The 15,900-nt window shown below is 44.9% G+C and overlaps 1 protein-coding gene and 1 long non-coding RNA gene across 2 annotated transcripts in view; one reads left to right on the top strand and one right to left on the bottom strand.

Annotated features, from left to right (window-relative positions):
- The window catches only part of cdc40 (cell division cycle 40 homolog (S. cerevisiae)), a 203,538-nt gene extending 188,613 nt beyond the window's left edge, over positions 1-14,925 (top strand). The window contains exons 10-11 of the mRNA XM_038801008.1: positions 11,702-11,846; positions 13,993-14,925. Of these exons, the coding sequence (XP_038656936.1) occupies positions 11,702-11,846; positions 13,993-14,170 (323 nt within the window). The 3' untranslated portion in view covers positions 14,171-14,925. The remainder of the gene's footprint in view (positions 1-11,701; positions 11,847-13,992) is intronic.
- LOC119967102 lies at positions 6,379-11,614 on the bottom strand. The gene is made up of 3 exons (XR_005460918.1): positions 11,585-11,614; positions 10,814-10,871; positions 6,379-7,061 (listed from the first exon to the last, which is right to left on the bottom strand). It is a non-coding gene; the product is annotated as an uncharacterized LOC119967102 (long non-coding RNA).
- Positions 14,926-15,900: the final 975 nt, after the last annotated feature.

The following is a 15,900-nucleotide window of genomic DNA, read 5'->3' as shown; positions in this document are numbered from 1 at the left end:
CTCAGTAGTTCAGGCTGCTGTGAGTGCTGTTATCATTTGCTATTGGAAGCTGTGTTTTGAGGGGATGCGAACATACAAATTAGCAACAGGGGTAGGCCACTCGGCCCTTCAAACCTGCTGTGCCATTCAATGAGATCATGGCTGATATGATTGCAACCTCAACTCCACATTCCCACCTATCCCATAACCTTTCACCCCCTTCCTTATCAAGAATTTATCTGCCTTTGCCTTAAAAATATTCAAAGATTCTACTTCCAGTGCCTTCTGAAAAAGACTCAGAGCCCTCTGAGAGAAAACAATTCTCCTCCTCTCTGTCCTAAATGGGTGACCCCTTATTTCTAACCAGCAGCCCTTAATACTAGATTCTCCCACAAGAGGAAATATCCTCTCCACATTGACCCCATCAATACCCCTCAGGATCTTATATGTTTCAATAAAGTTACTTCTTACTCTTCTAAACTCCAGTGGATACAAGCCTTACCCTTTCCACCTTTTCCTCATAGGTCAACCCATCCAATTGAGGCCCCAACATTGATCCCTGTGGCACATCACTTGTTACATCTTGCCAATGAGAAAATGGCCCATTTATGCCTGTTTCCTGTTCGTTGGCCAATCTCCTATCCATGCCAATATGTTACCCTCTACACCATGGGCTTTATTTCCTGCAGTAACCTTTGGCATGACACATTATCAAATGCCTTTCATAAATCTAAGTACAGTACATCCACCAGTTTCCCTTTATCCACAGCACATGTTGCTTCTTCAAAGCACTCCAATCAATTGGTTAAACATGATTTCCTTTTCACAGAACCATGTTGACTCTGCCTGGTTACTTTGAATTTATCCAAGTGCCCTGTTATAACATCTTTAGTAATAGCTCCTAATATTTTCCCTATGCTAGATGTTAAGCTAACTGGCCTATAGTTTCCTGCTTTCTGTCTCCATCCCTATTGGAATGAAGGATACCTTTGCTATTTTGAGGCTTGGCTAAGCCTGCAGGAAAGTGCAGTTCGTGCCACATCTGCATCTCAGCCTGTTTTGTTTTAAGACCATGGGGGTTAATGGTCTTCATGGGAGACACAGGTGGAGGAGAAGGCCTGATGGTGAGGGGCAGGATGCACTGGTGGTGCATGAGGGTGATAGACCAACACTTGAGCAAGTAGCTGATGAAAGCAGGCACCAAGCAAGAATTTTGAGTATATAGGCAGAGAATGAGTCACCTTCAAATGTCTGAGACCACAGAGCCACAGTAACCTTTCTCTTTGCCACCAGATCCTTTCAGACTGCTTGTGGAGACCTCAGTGACGTTATGCAGCCACTGCATTAGTCTTTATCAATGAAATGTACCATGGGCAGGTCAGCACATCGCATTGTCGATGGACTTCCACGGTTAACTTCAACAAGCCAGAGATTTGTGCCGATCACAGGTTTCCTCAAAATTCAGGGAGCAATCGACTGCAGTCACGCTGCTATAAAATCTCCAGCAGGCAAGCCCTGTAATAGGAAGAACTTTCATTCCTTAAATGTCCATTTGGAATGTGACCGCAGTTGAAGAATTGTGCTGGTCTGTACTACGTACCTGGGCAACCATGATTTCTTCGTTCTCTGGAACGCCCAGGTGTCAGACATGTTTAACAGACCTGATGCACTGGATGATTGGCTCCTGGGTGACTAGGGTTACCCTTTGAAGAGATGGTTCATAACGACTGAAGGTCCCTAGAACCAGACGTCAAGAGGAGCAAACAGTTGGGCTGCTAAATTTGAGGTTCTGATGCCTGGGATATATCAGGAGGAGCATTGCTATATGCGGCATGCAGATTTTCACTTATAGCCAGCATGTGCTGTGCCCTCCATAATCTCGCATTTCAGAGTGAGGATGCTTTGGAGGAAGGGGAGATGCAAGATAGCGGCCATTACTCTGCTGATAAGGTCAAAGAGATGAAGGAACATGCTGATGGAGAAGTTCAAAGGCCTGCTTCGATGGCTGGGAAACATGGATGGCCTTAATGCAGCAGAGGTTCAAATAAATCGGCATTCTTGCCCTCTGAGATGCAGGTACTGCTGTGTCTCAGTCATTCTATCTACACTATGATCTGGGATTTGGATTTGGATTTATTGTCATGTGTACTGAGGTACAGTGAAAAGTATTGTTCTGCGTACAGTCTAGGCAGATCATCCCGTACATGAAAAAATATAGGACTTGCGATGAATACACAATGTGAATACATAGGCACAGGCATCTGGTGAGCATACAGAGTTTAGTACTACTCAGTAGAGAATATGTGTGAAGAGATCAATTCAGTCCATAAGAGAATCATTCAGGAGTCTGGTAACAGCGGGGAAGAAGCTGTTTTTGAATCTATTAGTGCGTGTTCTCAAACTTTTGTATCTCCTGCCCGATGGAAGAGGTTGGAAAAGAGAATAACCCGGGTGGGAGGTGTAAACAGAGTCAATGGATGGGAGGTGGGTTTGCGTGATCGACTGGGCTATGTTCATGACTCTGCAGTTTCTTACGGTCTTGAGCTGAGCAGTTGCCACACCAGGCTGTGATGCAGCCAGATAGGATGCTTTCTATGGTGCATCTGTAAAACTCAGTGAGAAACAATGTGGACATGACGAATTTCCTTGGTGTCCTGAAAAAGTATAGGCACTGTTGTGCTTTTGCGGCCGTGGCGTGACGTGGGTGTATCAGGATTGATTGTTGGTGATATACATACCTAGGAATTTGAAGCTGTCAACCATCTCCACCTTGGCACCATCAATGCAGACAGGTGTATGTTCAGTACTTTGCTTCCTGAAGTTAATGACCAGCTCTTTAGTTTTGCTAACGTTGAGGGAGAGATTGTTGTTATTACATCACGCCACGAGGTTCTCTATCGCCATCCTGTACTCTGAATCATCGTTGTTCGAGATCTGACCCGCTACAGTCGTGTCATCAGCAAACCTGTAGATGGGGTTGGAACCAAATCTTGCCACACGGTTACATGTGTTATGGAGTATAGAAGAGGGCTAGCTATGCAGCCTTGAGGGGCCCCGATATTGAGGACTACCGTGGAGGAGGTGTTGTTGTTTATCCTTAATGATTGTGGTCTGTCAGGAAGTCGAGGATCCAGCTGTAAAGGGAGGAGCCAAGTACCTGGTTTTGGAGTTAAAACTGAGAAAATCTTGTCACACACTCACCATATCGATACCTTAGGCATGGTTGCATCTGGCCCAACGTTCATGACTGAACATGCATGAATCTTTTCTTCCAACATCTCGTAAATTAATTATAGTTAACCTGCGCATGACGGATAATATATAAAGGTTTGTTAACAAATGGCAAATGGCCATTGGTGGAACGCACACGTGACCTGGTTTGTGACTGCTGTAGAGCTTTTCTTCTCCATGTGCTGCAGTTTAGTCCCCCCCCCCCCCCCCCCCCAACCGTCACCTGCTGGAGAAAGGCTGCTGATGTGTTTATCCCTTGCCATGGATGACTTCAGCAGACGTCCTCTATGCAGCTGAGGCTTTGAGGACCCTGCTGAGTTGCCATGGAAATTGAGGTGGACTGTGCTAATGATGAAGCGGAGCCGAGGCTGCCCTGAGAGGTTCTTTGAAATGGCAGCAGCTGCTGGTCATTCACTGGCACGAGGATGATTGGGCCTCCCTGCCATCCTGTGAGATCCGGGGAGCTGGTTCAGTGTCCAGGCTCCCTGTCACCCTGGCTCTGCATGTCTGAACTCAGAGGACGATGATAAACAGGTCAGAGACGGTTTGCCCCTCCAGGACATTCGCCGGTCTGTCCATGGTGTAAACCTGGCATTACAAAGACTGCTGCAGAACATATGGCCTGATTAGATACCACAGTCAAGGCCAGAGCACACAACCCCTCTGATATATCTGCCAAACCTCCACACACCTCGCATTGGATCTCCAGCATCTGCTGCCTTACAGATGATGCCAGAGGCTCATCATCCAACTCGGACATAGTCACTGGATCACCCCGGCACTCCTCTGACTTCCCAAGGGCGACTCTATCACACTCTCCAGCAGCTGCATGTGCAAGCGCGAGATGTCCTTATCAAATTGTGCTTGCCCTCATTCGGCTGTGCTAATCCCTGCCGAGGTGCCAGTACCCGCGCTGGTGATTAATTCAGAGGCAAGATATGATGCTACACCATTGAGGCTTCCTACACCCTCAAAGGTTAGTGTCAGTCCCTCAGGGCTGGTAGGGTCAGGAGAAAGTGGTTCACCTGCGCAGGATACATGGAAGAAAGAGTGTTGGGATATGCAAGGACACAAGATTCAACATCATTAGCACTATATGGATGATGAGATATGACACCTTGCAACCATTAAACCACTTATAACATACCCACAAAGTTTCTACCAGGAATCATCCCAGCCTTTGAATGCATAAGCCATTTGTGTATAATTCATGCAGCCATGCTCGGCATAATTTACCCTCCTACTGGCCCTATCCCCCTCTGTGTACCAAATTTGGATGAAACCCATAAAATCTACCAGCCCGAGGCCTTCCTCCAATTTTGCCCTTGCCAATCAAGCCCTCCAGTACATGGATGACAACAGCAAGAGGATTGCCAGGTTGGGCACATCACCTCTAGTCCTGTTTCTCTCCCAAGCATTTGTGCCTGCTCTTCCTAAAATGGGAAGTGAAAATGCTATGATGTTTATTCTTATTCTCAGGCAGCTTAATTTCAATAAAAGCAAAATACTGCAGAAGCTGGAAATCTGAAATAGAAACAGAAAATGCCCAAAAACCTCAGCAGGCCTGGCATCATCTGTGGAGAACAAAGAACAAAGAAAATTACAGCACAGGAACAGGCCCTTCGGCCCTCCCAGCCTGCGCCGATCCAGATCCTTTATCTAAACCTGTTGCCTATTTTCCAAGGATCTACTTCCCTCTGTTCCCCGCCCATTCATATATCTGTCATGGGGCTGGTTTAGCTCTCTCGGCTAAATCGCTGGTTTTTAAAGCAGACCAAGCAGGCCAGCAGCACGGTTCGATTCCCGATCCCCGGACAGGCGCTGGAATGTGGCGACTAGGGGCTTTTCACAGTAACTTCATTGAAGACTACTCGTGACAATAAGCGATTTTCATTTTCATGCATCTTAAATGATGCTATCGTGCCCGCCTCTACCACCTCCGCTGGCAAAGCCTTCCAGGCACCCACCACCCTCTGCGTAAAAAACTTTCCACGCACATCTCCCTTAAACTTTCCCCCTCTCACCTTGAAATCGTGACCCCCTTGTAACTGACACCCCCACTCTTGGGAAAAGCTTGTTGCTATCTACCCTGTCCATACCTCTCATAATTTTGTAGACCGCAATCAGGTCCCCCCTCAACCTCCGTCTTTCCAATGAAAACAATCCTAATCTACTCAACCTTTCTTCATAGCTAGCACCCTCCATACTAGGCAACATCCTGGTGAACCTCCTCCATCTGTGGAGAGAGAAAAAGAGTTAATGGGATTCTCCATTTGAGAGACTAAGTGCTGACACCGGGGCTAAATTGTGTTTTATGGCCCTGAAAGCGGCGCCGGTCCCGGAGCAATTCAAGACCAGCTAATGGGCTGACACCAACGGCACGTGGAACTAGTACAATTCCAATGCCAGCATGTGATACAACAGGGTCGGGAACCGCACTGGAGAGCCTGATAAGCAGGAGTGGCATTTAAGCAGTCCACTCCCCACACTTGCTCATCCCAGCCAAGAAGATGGAACCGATTGCGCTGGAGCACGTCCACCCCATTGATGGGTCGGCTGGGACCAGAGGGTACCTAGGGGGGAGGCCTGTCGAGACACCCACATGACCTGTGGCACTAAGTTCACATCAGGGAGTCAGCGGCATATGCAGCCGCATATCTGCCTTGTAGGCTGATCCATGCCCGGCCACCCCAACCCCGTGGCCCATCTCCTGGCTAACCCCCGCTACTCTCCCCGGCCCGGGCAGACGCCCCCTGGCCAGCGGCACAACTATCAGCACACTATAGCAATGTTGGACACTTTTTGTACCCGCTGTCTCTTCCTCAGCAACCACTGTGACCAGTTCCTGATTTTAAATACCACAAATGAACCTCGCCATTAGTAATTCCGCCTGCCAAAGGCGAAGTATCGCGGGAGGCCCGATGAATGCCAAGTCGGGCACATTAATGATATGCCAATGGCCTTGACTGTACAATTTGCATGGGCACGCCAGGGTGTGACCTGAAACGTATTCACGCCGCTGTCAAGGCAATATGGCATTCCATTGGGCACCCGGTGCCGGCCTCGATTTTTGGCCAACGTGTGACTCGCTGCCCGATCGCGTTTTGCAATTCCGACGTTGCTGGATGGATAATCTCGTCTATGAGAGAATCCCGCTTTGAGTCTACATGACTTTTCTTTGCTGGGTTTTTCCAGCATTTGTTTTTATTACTTTAATTTCAACACTGGTTCAAGCACTGGGGAAAGCATAGTCTGCACAATTATTAGCAGCGAGATTTATACCTTCCTTAAGTCTTAACAAGTCTACGGCCAAGGCCCATCCCTCCTGGAACCACAGTGACACTTCACAGAGAGCACAGGCAGTGTCATTTAGGTATAATGCTGCCTCGCCTCTGAGGTACTCGAGACTCGAGCCTTCCTTGTACCTTCTGTGTACATAGAACATAGCATTTCTCAAAAGGTCATTTTGTCTCTTCAGCATTGCCTCCAACTTCAACGTACCATGCTCGTGTTGATGACCTCAGTGGTAACCTCCATCCATGTAGTCAGATGATTGAGGGAGTGTCCTCATGTCCTTTAGGGAAGGAAATCTGTCATCCTTACCTGGTCTGGTCTACATATGACTCCAGATTCACAGCAATGTGGTTGACTCTTAAACGCCCTCAGGGGTGGGCGATAAATGCTGGCCCAGTCGAGCCCACAACCCATGAACAAATTTTTTAAAAAGTTTTCTCTTCCCGTCCACTGGCATTAGAACCTCACGCCTCATTGACATAGCCTTGAGGAGAGCTCAGAGAAAGTCACCAGGATGGTTCAGGACCTTCTTCCCTCTGCCGCCTACTCTCGGCCATCTATGGAGAAAAACATGTTAAAACAAATAAGTTGCTCAATATCCAGATTTTAACATTATATAAATGATCAGAATGTTCCCTGCCAAAAACACTTAATTTTAAGCCTCTGAAGAATTTCAGACATCATTCAAATTAATAATACTTCATTCAATTCCTCAGAATTGTTTGCAGAAATCAAAAGCTTCCTTCTTGCTTTCAACTGCAGTAACTGGCAGGGGCACCTGACACTGAATCATGCCAGGTGCCTCTTTACATGAGTGACCATAATTTCCTTCCAGGTCATGGCCTTTGAATTCAGCCACTGCACATCCCGCCCTCCATCTCGAATTGAGCGAGGAACACCAATATAGTGATGTTGCAGACTGAAAACCCACCCTGCAGACGAAAGCTGGATGATTGCCATATTATACAGCGGATGATGATGGCAGGGATTAGAGTTAGCAATCCACCCATTTCTGGGTGCGAGTCCCATCCTCCGAAACGTGCTATAATATTCAACTCTTGAAGACTGAAAGGCTGACTACCGTTAGCAGAATGGCTGTGGTCATTGTTTACAGTTGTGAACATCTTGCACCTTCTCAGTGAAGCAACCTGGGCCCTTTAACCTTTACAACCAAGCCACCCAAGCTTATTGTCACGAAAGATTCAGAGCAAGTCATATGACCCCATTCACTCCTCCATTTTACCCTAAATTAGAAAGACAGTTCCAAAACTTAACAATCTTATAAACTTTGTATTTGTAAAACCTGATCCCCTTTACTCACCTCTTCTGTCCAGTTTAATATCAGGTCAGTGGAAATTCCTTGTGATTATTATTCTAGATTTTTGGCTGAATTCCATAATCTGTCTGCATAATCTATTGCTCCACATCCCTTCCACCATTAGGTGGTTTGTAAATTCCACCTATTAGTGTGATCAATCCTTTATTAACTTGTTTATATAAATTATACTTTTGACTTGCTGATGACTGCGTCCCTTTTTTTCACCACCATTATGTTATCTTAAATAAGTACAACTACTCCATCTCCCCATTTTCCTCCTCTATCTTTTCTAAATATGTTGTAAGACCATAAGATAAAGGAACTAAATTGGGCCATTCAGCCCATCAAGCCTGCTCCGCCATCCAATCATGGCTGATATGTTCCGCAACTCAATCCTCCTGCCTTCTCCCCATAATCTCTGATCCCTTAATAATCAAGAAATCCCCTTATTAATCAAGAATGCTAGATTTGTGCTGGCAGTTCTGTTACCTACAGGACTACAGAGCAAGAGCTGGAAGGTGGAATTAGACAGCATAGTTATTTCTTAGAACATAAGAACTAGGAGCATGAATAGGCAATTTAGCCTCTCTAGCCTGCTCCACTATTCAATTCGATTATGGCTGATCTCATTGTGGCCTCAACTCCAGCGTTCTGCCTTTTCTTAGTAACCCTTCAACCCATTACTAATTAAAAATCTGTTTAACTCCTCCTTAAATTTACTCACTGTCAGAGCATCCACTGCATTCTGGGGTAGCGAATTCCACAGATTTGCGACCCTTTGGGAGAAGTGTTTCTTCATCTGTAAATTTGCTACCCCTTGTCCTGAGACTGTGATCTCTCATTCTAGAATGCCCCACAAGAGGAAGTATCTACTCCACATCTACTTTATCCGTACCTTTTATCATCTTGTATACCTCAATTTGATCTCCCCTCATTCTTCTAAACTCTAGAGTATAGGCCTAAACTGTTCAATCTCTCTTCATAAGATAAACCCCTCATCTCTGGAATCAAACTAGTGAACCTCCTCTGAACTGCCTCCAATGCAACTACATCTTTCCTCAAATAAAGGGACCAAAACTGTGCATAATACTCCAGGTGTGGTCTCACCAATGCCCTGTGCAGTTGCAACAACACTACCTTACCTTTATACTCAATTCCTTTAGCTATAAATGTCAACATCCATTCGCTTTCTTTATTATCTGCTGTACCTGCATGCTAGTTTTCTGTGACTCATGCACTAGGACACCCAGATCCCTCTACACCTGAGAAGCCCAAAGTCTTCCCATTTAGATAATAAGTTGCCTTTCCATTTTTCTGACCAAAATGGATGATCTTGCACTTATCCACATTAAGCTCTAACCGCCACATTTTGACCCACTCTCCTAACCTATCTATATCCATTTGTAAGGTTATTTTTCTTCATTGCAACTTACTGTCCCACCTATTTTAGTGTCACCTGAAAATATAGCTATAGAGCATTCTATATCTATATCCAAGTTTTTAATATAGATTATAAATCGTTGGAGTCCAAGAACCAAACCCTGCGACATCCTGCTAGTTACGTCTTGCCATCCAGAAAATTAACCATTATCCTGACTCTGTCCGTCAGCCAGTCTTCCGTCACAGCTAATTAATTACCCTAAACCCATGTGATCTAGCCTTGTGTATTAACCTTCTGTATGGCACCTTATTTAACACCTTCTGGACATCCAGATATACTACATCTACAGGATCCCTATCGTCTTGGCTTGGCTTGTATATACTTGGCTTGTTCCATCTTCGAAGAACTCATAAAACCATGCTGACTTCTTGATAAATCCTGATTTATCTGTAGCCATGCCCCAGTAATCCCTACTATGTACTTGGTGGCACAGCGGTTAAGACTGCTGCATCATAGCGCCAGGGACCCGGATTCAATTCCGGCCTTGGGTGACTGCATGGAATCTGCACATTCTTCCCATGTCTGCTCCAGTTGTACAGATTAGGTGGATTAGCCATGATCAATGTGCGGGGTTACAGGGATAGGGCGAGGGAGTGGGCTGAGGTAGAATGCTCTTTAGAGGACCGGTGCAGGCACGATGGGCCAAATGGCCTCCTGCACCTCTGGAACATACAATTGCCTCCAGCTCTTGTTTTATTATTGACACTGAATGGTTGCTGTAACTGTAACTCTTATTTATTCTTCTGCCTTCATTATTCCTAAATTCCCTTGTTCTGTTCGCATTTAGGCTGCTTACATTTCATATATCCCTTCTCCCACCCCTTACTTGTTTACTCAAGTTTATGAAAAATAAATAGAGGGAGGTAAAAAAATTCAAACATTATTTTTGAAAGTAATTTGAAGTTGGTAGTTGCAGGAGTTTATAACGAGCATTAAAAAGTAATTGTTTTTACTAATTTCAATTTATAGGTTTATTTATTTAAAAATCAACTTCCATCCCCCAAAATATAAACTGAGCGGGTAAATCTCAGTTTATATTTTGGGGGCCTCACGGTAGCATGGTGGTTAGCATCAATGTTTCACAGCTCCAGGGTCCCAGGTTCGATTCCCGACTGGGTTACTGTCTGTGTGGAGTCTGCACGTCCTCCCTGTGTGTGCGTGGGTTTCCTCCGGGTGCTCCGGTTTCCTCCCACAGTCCAAAGATGTGCGGGTTAGGTGGATTGGCCATGCTAAATTGCCCGTAGTGTAAGGTTAATAGGGGGATTGTTGGGTTACGGGTATACGGGTTACATGGGTTTAAGTAGGGTGATCATTGCTCGGCACAACATCGAGGGCCGAAGGGCCTGTTCTGTGCTGTACTGTTCTATGTTCTATCCTGGCCAATAGCTTTACTATCAACCATCCAAGAAAAATACAAAACATTGTAGAAAGAACAGAACAGAAGAATGTGCCGATCATCAGATTAGGCTCTTTAAGTTATCAGCATTCAAAGTCATTACAGTTTGTTGTGTGGACGTGCATTGGGTTATTCTTAAATCTTGCCATTTTACCTCTCAATTCAGTTGATTGTTTTCAGTTCCACAGCCGGTATCCACTGTGGCATCATGTCTGCAGGTAACAAATAACAAAGTTTAGAGACCGGCAATGTTCTCACCAAAGATTGGCAGCGTTAATCGTGTCTGATCTCCAGTATCTCCAAACCGCAGCTCATACAATCATAGAATCAACAGTGCAGAAGGAGGCCATTCGGCCCATCGAGTCTGCACCGGCTCTTGGAAAGAGCACCCTACCCAAGCCCACACCTCCTCCCTATCCCCATAACCCAGTAACACCACCCAACACTAAGGGCAATTTAGCATGGCCAATTCACCTAACCTGCACATCTTTGGACTGTGGGAGGAAACCGGAGCACCCGGAGGAAACCCACGCATACATGGGGAGAACGTGCAGACTCCACACAGACAGTGACCCAAGCCGGGAATCGGACCTGGGATCCTGGAGCTGTGAAGCAATTGTGCTAACCACTATGCTACTGTGCTGCCCTTGTGTAAACCATCAAAGTAACTATGGTAATTAGGCCCAAGAATAACTTTGCAGCACTTTTCTGAACACTCAATAGCTTTGCATTTGCTGCTTTGTGTCCACTTGACCAATACAGGTGTCCTGTAGTCCAGTACAGGGCAAATGAATGAACAGTGCTTACAAGATCATCACTTGAGAGGGACAGGGCAAATGAATGAACAGTGCTTACAAGATCATTGCTTGAGAGGGAATGGATTACAGCTTACAAAGAATATACACTTGGCTGTTAGCGTCCTTACCAAATAGAACTTACGTGTACATCCCATCTTGGGTCAACCTGGATAAATATACCCAACAAATGTTTACATGCCTGTTAAAAAAAAAACTGGTCAATGCTGTCTTTGTTTCCTTTCTAGGCAAGTGGCTGGCATGCCAATCAATGGACAACCAAATTCTAATCTTTGGAGCTCAAAACAGATTTAGACTGAACAAGAAAAAAATCTTCAAGGGCCATATGGTGGCAGGTTATGCCTGTCAGGTGGATTTTTCACCTGATATGAGGTGAGTTTATCAGTTATGACTTTTGTTTATGGTGAATTCAGTTCCATTTCACTGTTGTATTTTAATATATTTTTCAAGTAATGGAGAACTGCCCATTGGCCTGGATGAATACAGCTTCAACAACAGTCAAGCTTGATCAACACCTAATTCTGAGGATAGATTGGAGAGGTTGGGACTGTTTCCTTTGGAGAGAAGAAGGCTAGGAGGGTGGCACAGCAGTTCGGACTGCTGCCTCGCAGCACCAGGGACCTGGGTTCAATTCTGGCCTTGGTTAACTGTCTATGCAAAGTTTGCACTTTCTCCCCGTGTCTGCATGGGTTTCCTCCCACAGTAAAAGATGTGCAGGTTAGGTGGATTGACCATGATAAAATTATTCCTTAGTGTCTGGGGATGTTACTGGGAAAGGGTAGTTAAATGGGCCTAGGTAGGGTGCTCTTTCAGAGGGTCAGTACAGATTCAATGGGCTGAATGACCTCCTTCTGCACAGTAGAGATTCTTTGAGGAGGAGGTTTGATAGAGATATTCAAACTAATGAGGGGTCTGGACAGAGCAGATCAGCAAAACTGTTCCCGCTCGTAAAAGGATTCTGAATGAAAGAGCACAGATTTAAAGTGATTTGCAAAAGAAGCAAATTTAATGTGAGAAAAAACGTTTTCACACAGCGAGTGGTTTGGGCCTGGAATGCACTGTCTGGGAGTGTGGTGGATGCAGGTTCAATCGAGGCGTTAGATGATTATTTGAATTGAAGCAAGTCATAAGGCGGAATTCTCCATCCCGCCACACCTATTTTCTGGTGCGTTGCGCCCCTGCCGGCACCGGAATTCTCCGTCCCGGCAGCCGACCAATGGGGTTTCCCAACATGGGTACCTCCACGCCATCGGGAACTCCACGGGCGTGAGTGCACTGACGGCAAGACGGAGGATCATACTGATGGAGAATCCAGCCCATGATGTTCATTTGGAGAGCCAGTGCAGACACGAAGAGCCAAATAGCCTCCTTCCGTGCAGCAACAATCCTGTAATTCAATCCATCACCTTAAATGTTCACCCCCTGCACCAGCCGTGCAATGTGACTGCAACTCAACAACGGTTCTTCAACAGCCAAATCCGAATCTGCAGCCTCTATCATTTTGAAGGACAAGGTCAGCTGAATTATGGGTGCACTTGCCTCAGAATTCCCCTCCAAGTCCCAGACCATCCTGGCTTGGAAATATATCTCTGTTCCTTCTTCATTGTTGGATCAAAATTTTGGAAATTCATACCTAATAGCTCCATGGAAGTAAAGTAAAGCCGCCAGATGACCATAGCCTACTTTATCTTTTGAAGGGGGTAGCTGATTGGTGGTGATTTAACCTGAGGATCACACCACACTTCAGGCAAGGGACAAGATTGAGAGATTGGGCCTTCAGTGACGTAGGTAATAATAATAATTGCTTATTGTCACAAGTAGGCTTCAATGAAGTTACTGTGAAAAGCCCCTAGTCGTCACATTCCGGTGCCTGTTCGGGGAGGCTGGTATGGTTTGCAGTGTTTAAAGCTTGAACTAAGCTGACCTTTGGATAAAGGGTGAAATCATGCTCTCTATTTCACAGCTACTCACAAATTAAATGTCTATTCCTTGGCCTGATATTTATTAGCAGACATACTAAGGATTCAATTTTCCATTGAAATGCATGTTGTGTGTCAGACAATTGTCTGAACGTTGTGTTAACTGTTGCTGTTTGGAACAAATGTGAAAATGGAACACATAGTTAATGTTCAGCGATTGGCTTCAGATCAGTAACATGTTATTGTGAAAATCCTTAACATAGTGCATTGTTCTTGAAGTTTCTTGTGCCTTGCATCACTAGGTATCTACCCTCATGGAGCTGCTCGTCTCACAACATCCTTAAACATCCAGATTTAAATTCTGAATTAGACTGTTGGCTAAATTTACATGCAGTACATCCACATAAATTAATTTTATAGAAAGGCAGCAAGGTCCATAGTGACTGGCACAGCTGCGTCACAACACCAAGGTCCCGGGTCACTATTTATTTAATGCCTGTGTGTGTCAGAATATATCTAGTAACCAATATCCTAGTCTTTTGACTCGTTTTTTGAAACAAGTTTTTCCATGTGCTCTAAACTTCTTTTTATATAAACAGCTATGTTGCCTCAGGAGATGCTGATGGAAAACTGAATATCTGGGACTGGAAAACGACCAAACTTTACAGTCGAATCAAAGCACATGATAAGGTCTGCATTAGTGCAATCTGGCACCCACATGAAACATCCAAAGTCATCACGTGTGGCTGGGACGGGCAGATCAAACTGTGGGACTGATCGGAGTGTCTGCAATATTTAGATTTACTTGGTGTCGAGACTCTTCAGAGAAATTGTATTTAGGTTCCTTGAGAAATGCTCCCTCACCAGGTATTTGTTGCTCTCCTTGCTGGCTGAAGATATGGACATGTGCAGGGAGAGTTGGCTACATATTGGACTGAAAGGTACAATACACAAGAGTATCCTTCAACACTTCCATAAATTTGAGTAATTTGTTTTAAGTTATGTTTGAAAGAAAAGCTCCAGCAAAACAATCGCTTCCTAAAGAGATTTCCAGTTTTTAACTGGTTAATTTCAGAATCTGTGAACAGATTTCGAAAATCCTCAGTGCTGCTTGCATCTCTCATTATTTATTAGTTGTGCAGTTCAGAGGAAAGGTGAAGCCACAAACTGCAAATGCAAGATAAAAGAAATTTTCAGTGTATAACATCAGAAGTCCAAATATTGGTAATGAAAAATCCCTCGCTGTAAAGATTATACATTATACAATGTTTTTAGGCGAGAGCCGGAGAAGAGCCCTCACAGGACTGCAGTATTTTCAAAGAACCTGCTTGGTTTGGAATGCAGAACCATTATTTGATGTAACTGCACCTAATGTATGACTTCAGTGAGCTGTGGGATACCATTCTCTTGATAATTTTAGGGTGTTTTCTTCTACAACATCAATATATTTTTAATGAGAGCTGGATAATGCTTGTGTTTCTCCATCATGCATTGTTTTTTAATGAAATACAAACATACAGTTTTGAAATGAATAATTTCTGAGATTGCAATTCTTTTAGAAGACCACCCATTGCAGAGAAAAACAGCGATTCTACTGACCGCATAGTGTCCCAATACCGAAAGTGACTATTCTTTAATTTTCTGTTCAAACAGTGAGCTACATATGTCATTCAGAAATTAAATTATTGACCGTTTCAAAACAATTATTGCTTATATGGCCAGGAACATTTGTAATAAAGGAATTTTTCTGTTTATCCTTATTGCTGAGATATTAAGATTCCAACCGTAAACCTGCATATTCTGTTAAATGACCTTTGCAAGAAAGATTTACCATTCAGTGCAATAGAGACCCTTTATACAATGGAGACCATTTATACAGCAAACTGGTTATATAACTTCATGTGAAAAACCTTTGTATAAGTGAAACAAGTTCAAATATTGTGGATGCTGGAAATCTGAAATATAAATAGGAAAAATGCTGGAAATACTGAGCAGATCAGGCAGCATCTGTGGAGGAAGTATCTGGGTTAATGGCATGGTAGCACAGTAGTTAGCACCAATGCCTGACAGTTCCATGGACCAGGGTTCACTTCTTGCCTTGGGTGACTGTCTGTGAGGAGTTTGTATGTTCTCTCAGTGTCCGTGTGGGCTTCCCCTCAGTGATCTGGTTTCCTCCCACAGTTCAAAGATGTGCAGCTTATGTGGATGGCCATGCTAAATTGCCTCTTGATGGGCGGGGTTCTCCCAACGGGAATTAAGTGCCGACGCCGGAGTAAAAACCGGAGTGTTTTACTCCTGCATCGGTGCCCGTTCCCAGACCCCTATTCTAGGGCCTCCTTGGGGGCTGGCAGGGACGTGGCACGATTAGCGGGGGCGAGGCGTCTTGGGTACCACGCATGCGCAGTTGGCCCTGCTCAATCCTACGCGTGTGCAGTTGGGCCGCGCCATCCTGTACATGCGCGGGGAACTTCTTACGCGCGCCGGCCCCGACACAACATGGGGTCGGT

This window comes from Scyliorhinus canicula, chromosome 6, assembly GCF_902713615.1.
Source record: "Scyliorhinus canicula chromosome 6, sScyCan1.1, whole genome shotgun sequence".
Classification (NCBI taxonomy): Eukaryota; Metazoa; Chordata; class Chondrichthyes; order Carcharhiniformes; family Scyliorhinidae; genus Scyliorhinus; species Scyliorhinus canicula.
This window is presented reverse-complemented; position numbering and strand designations above follow the sequence as displayed.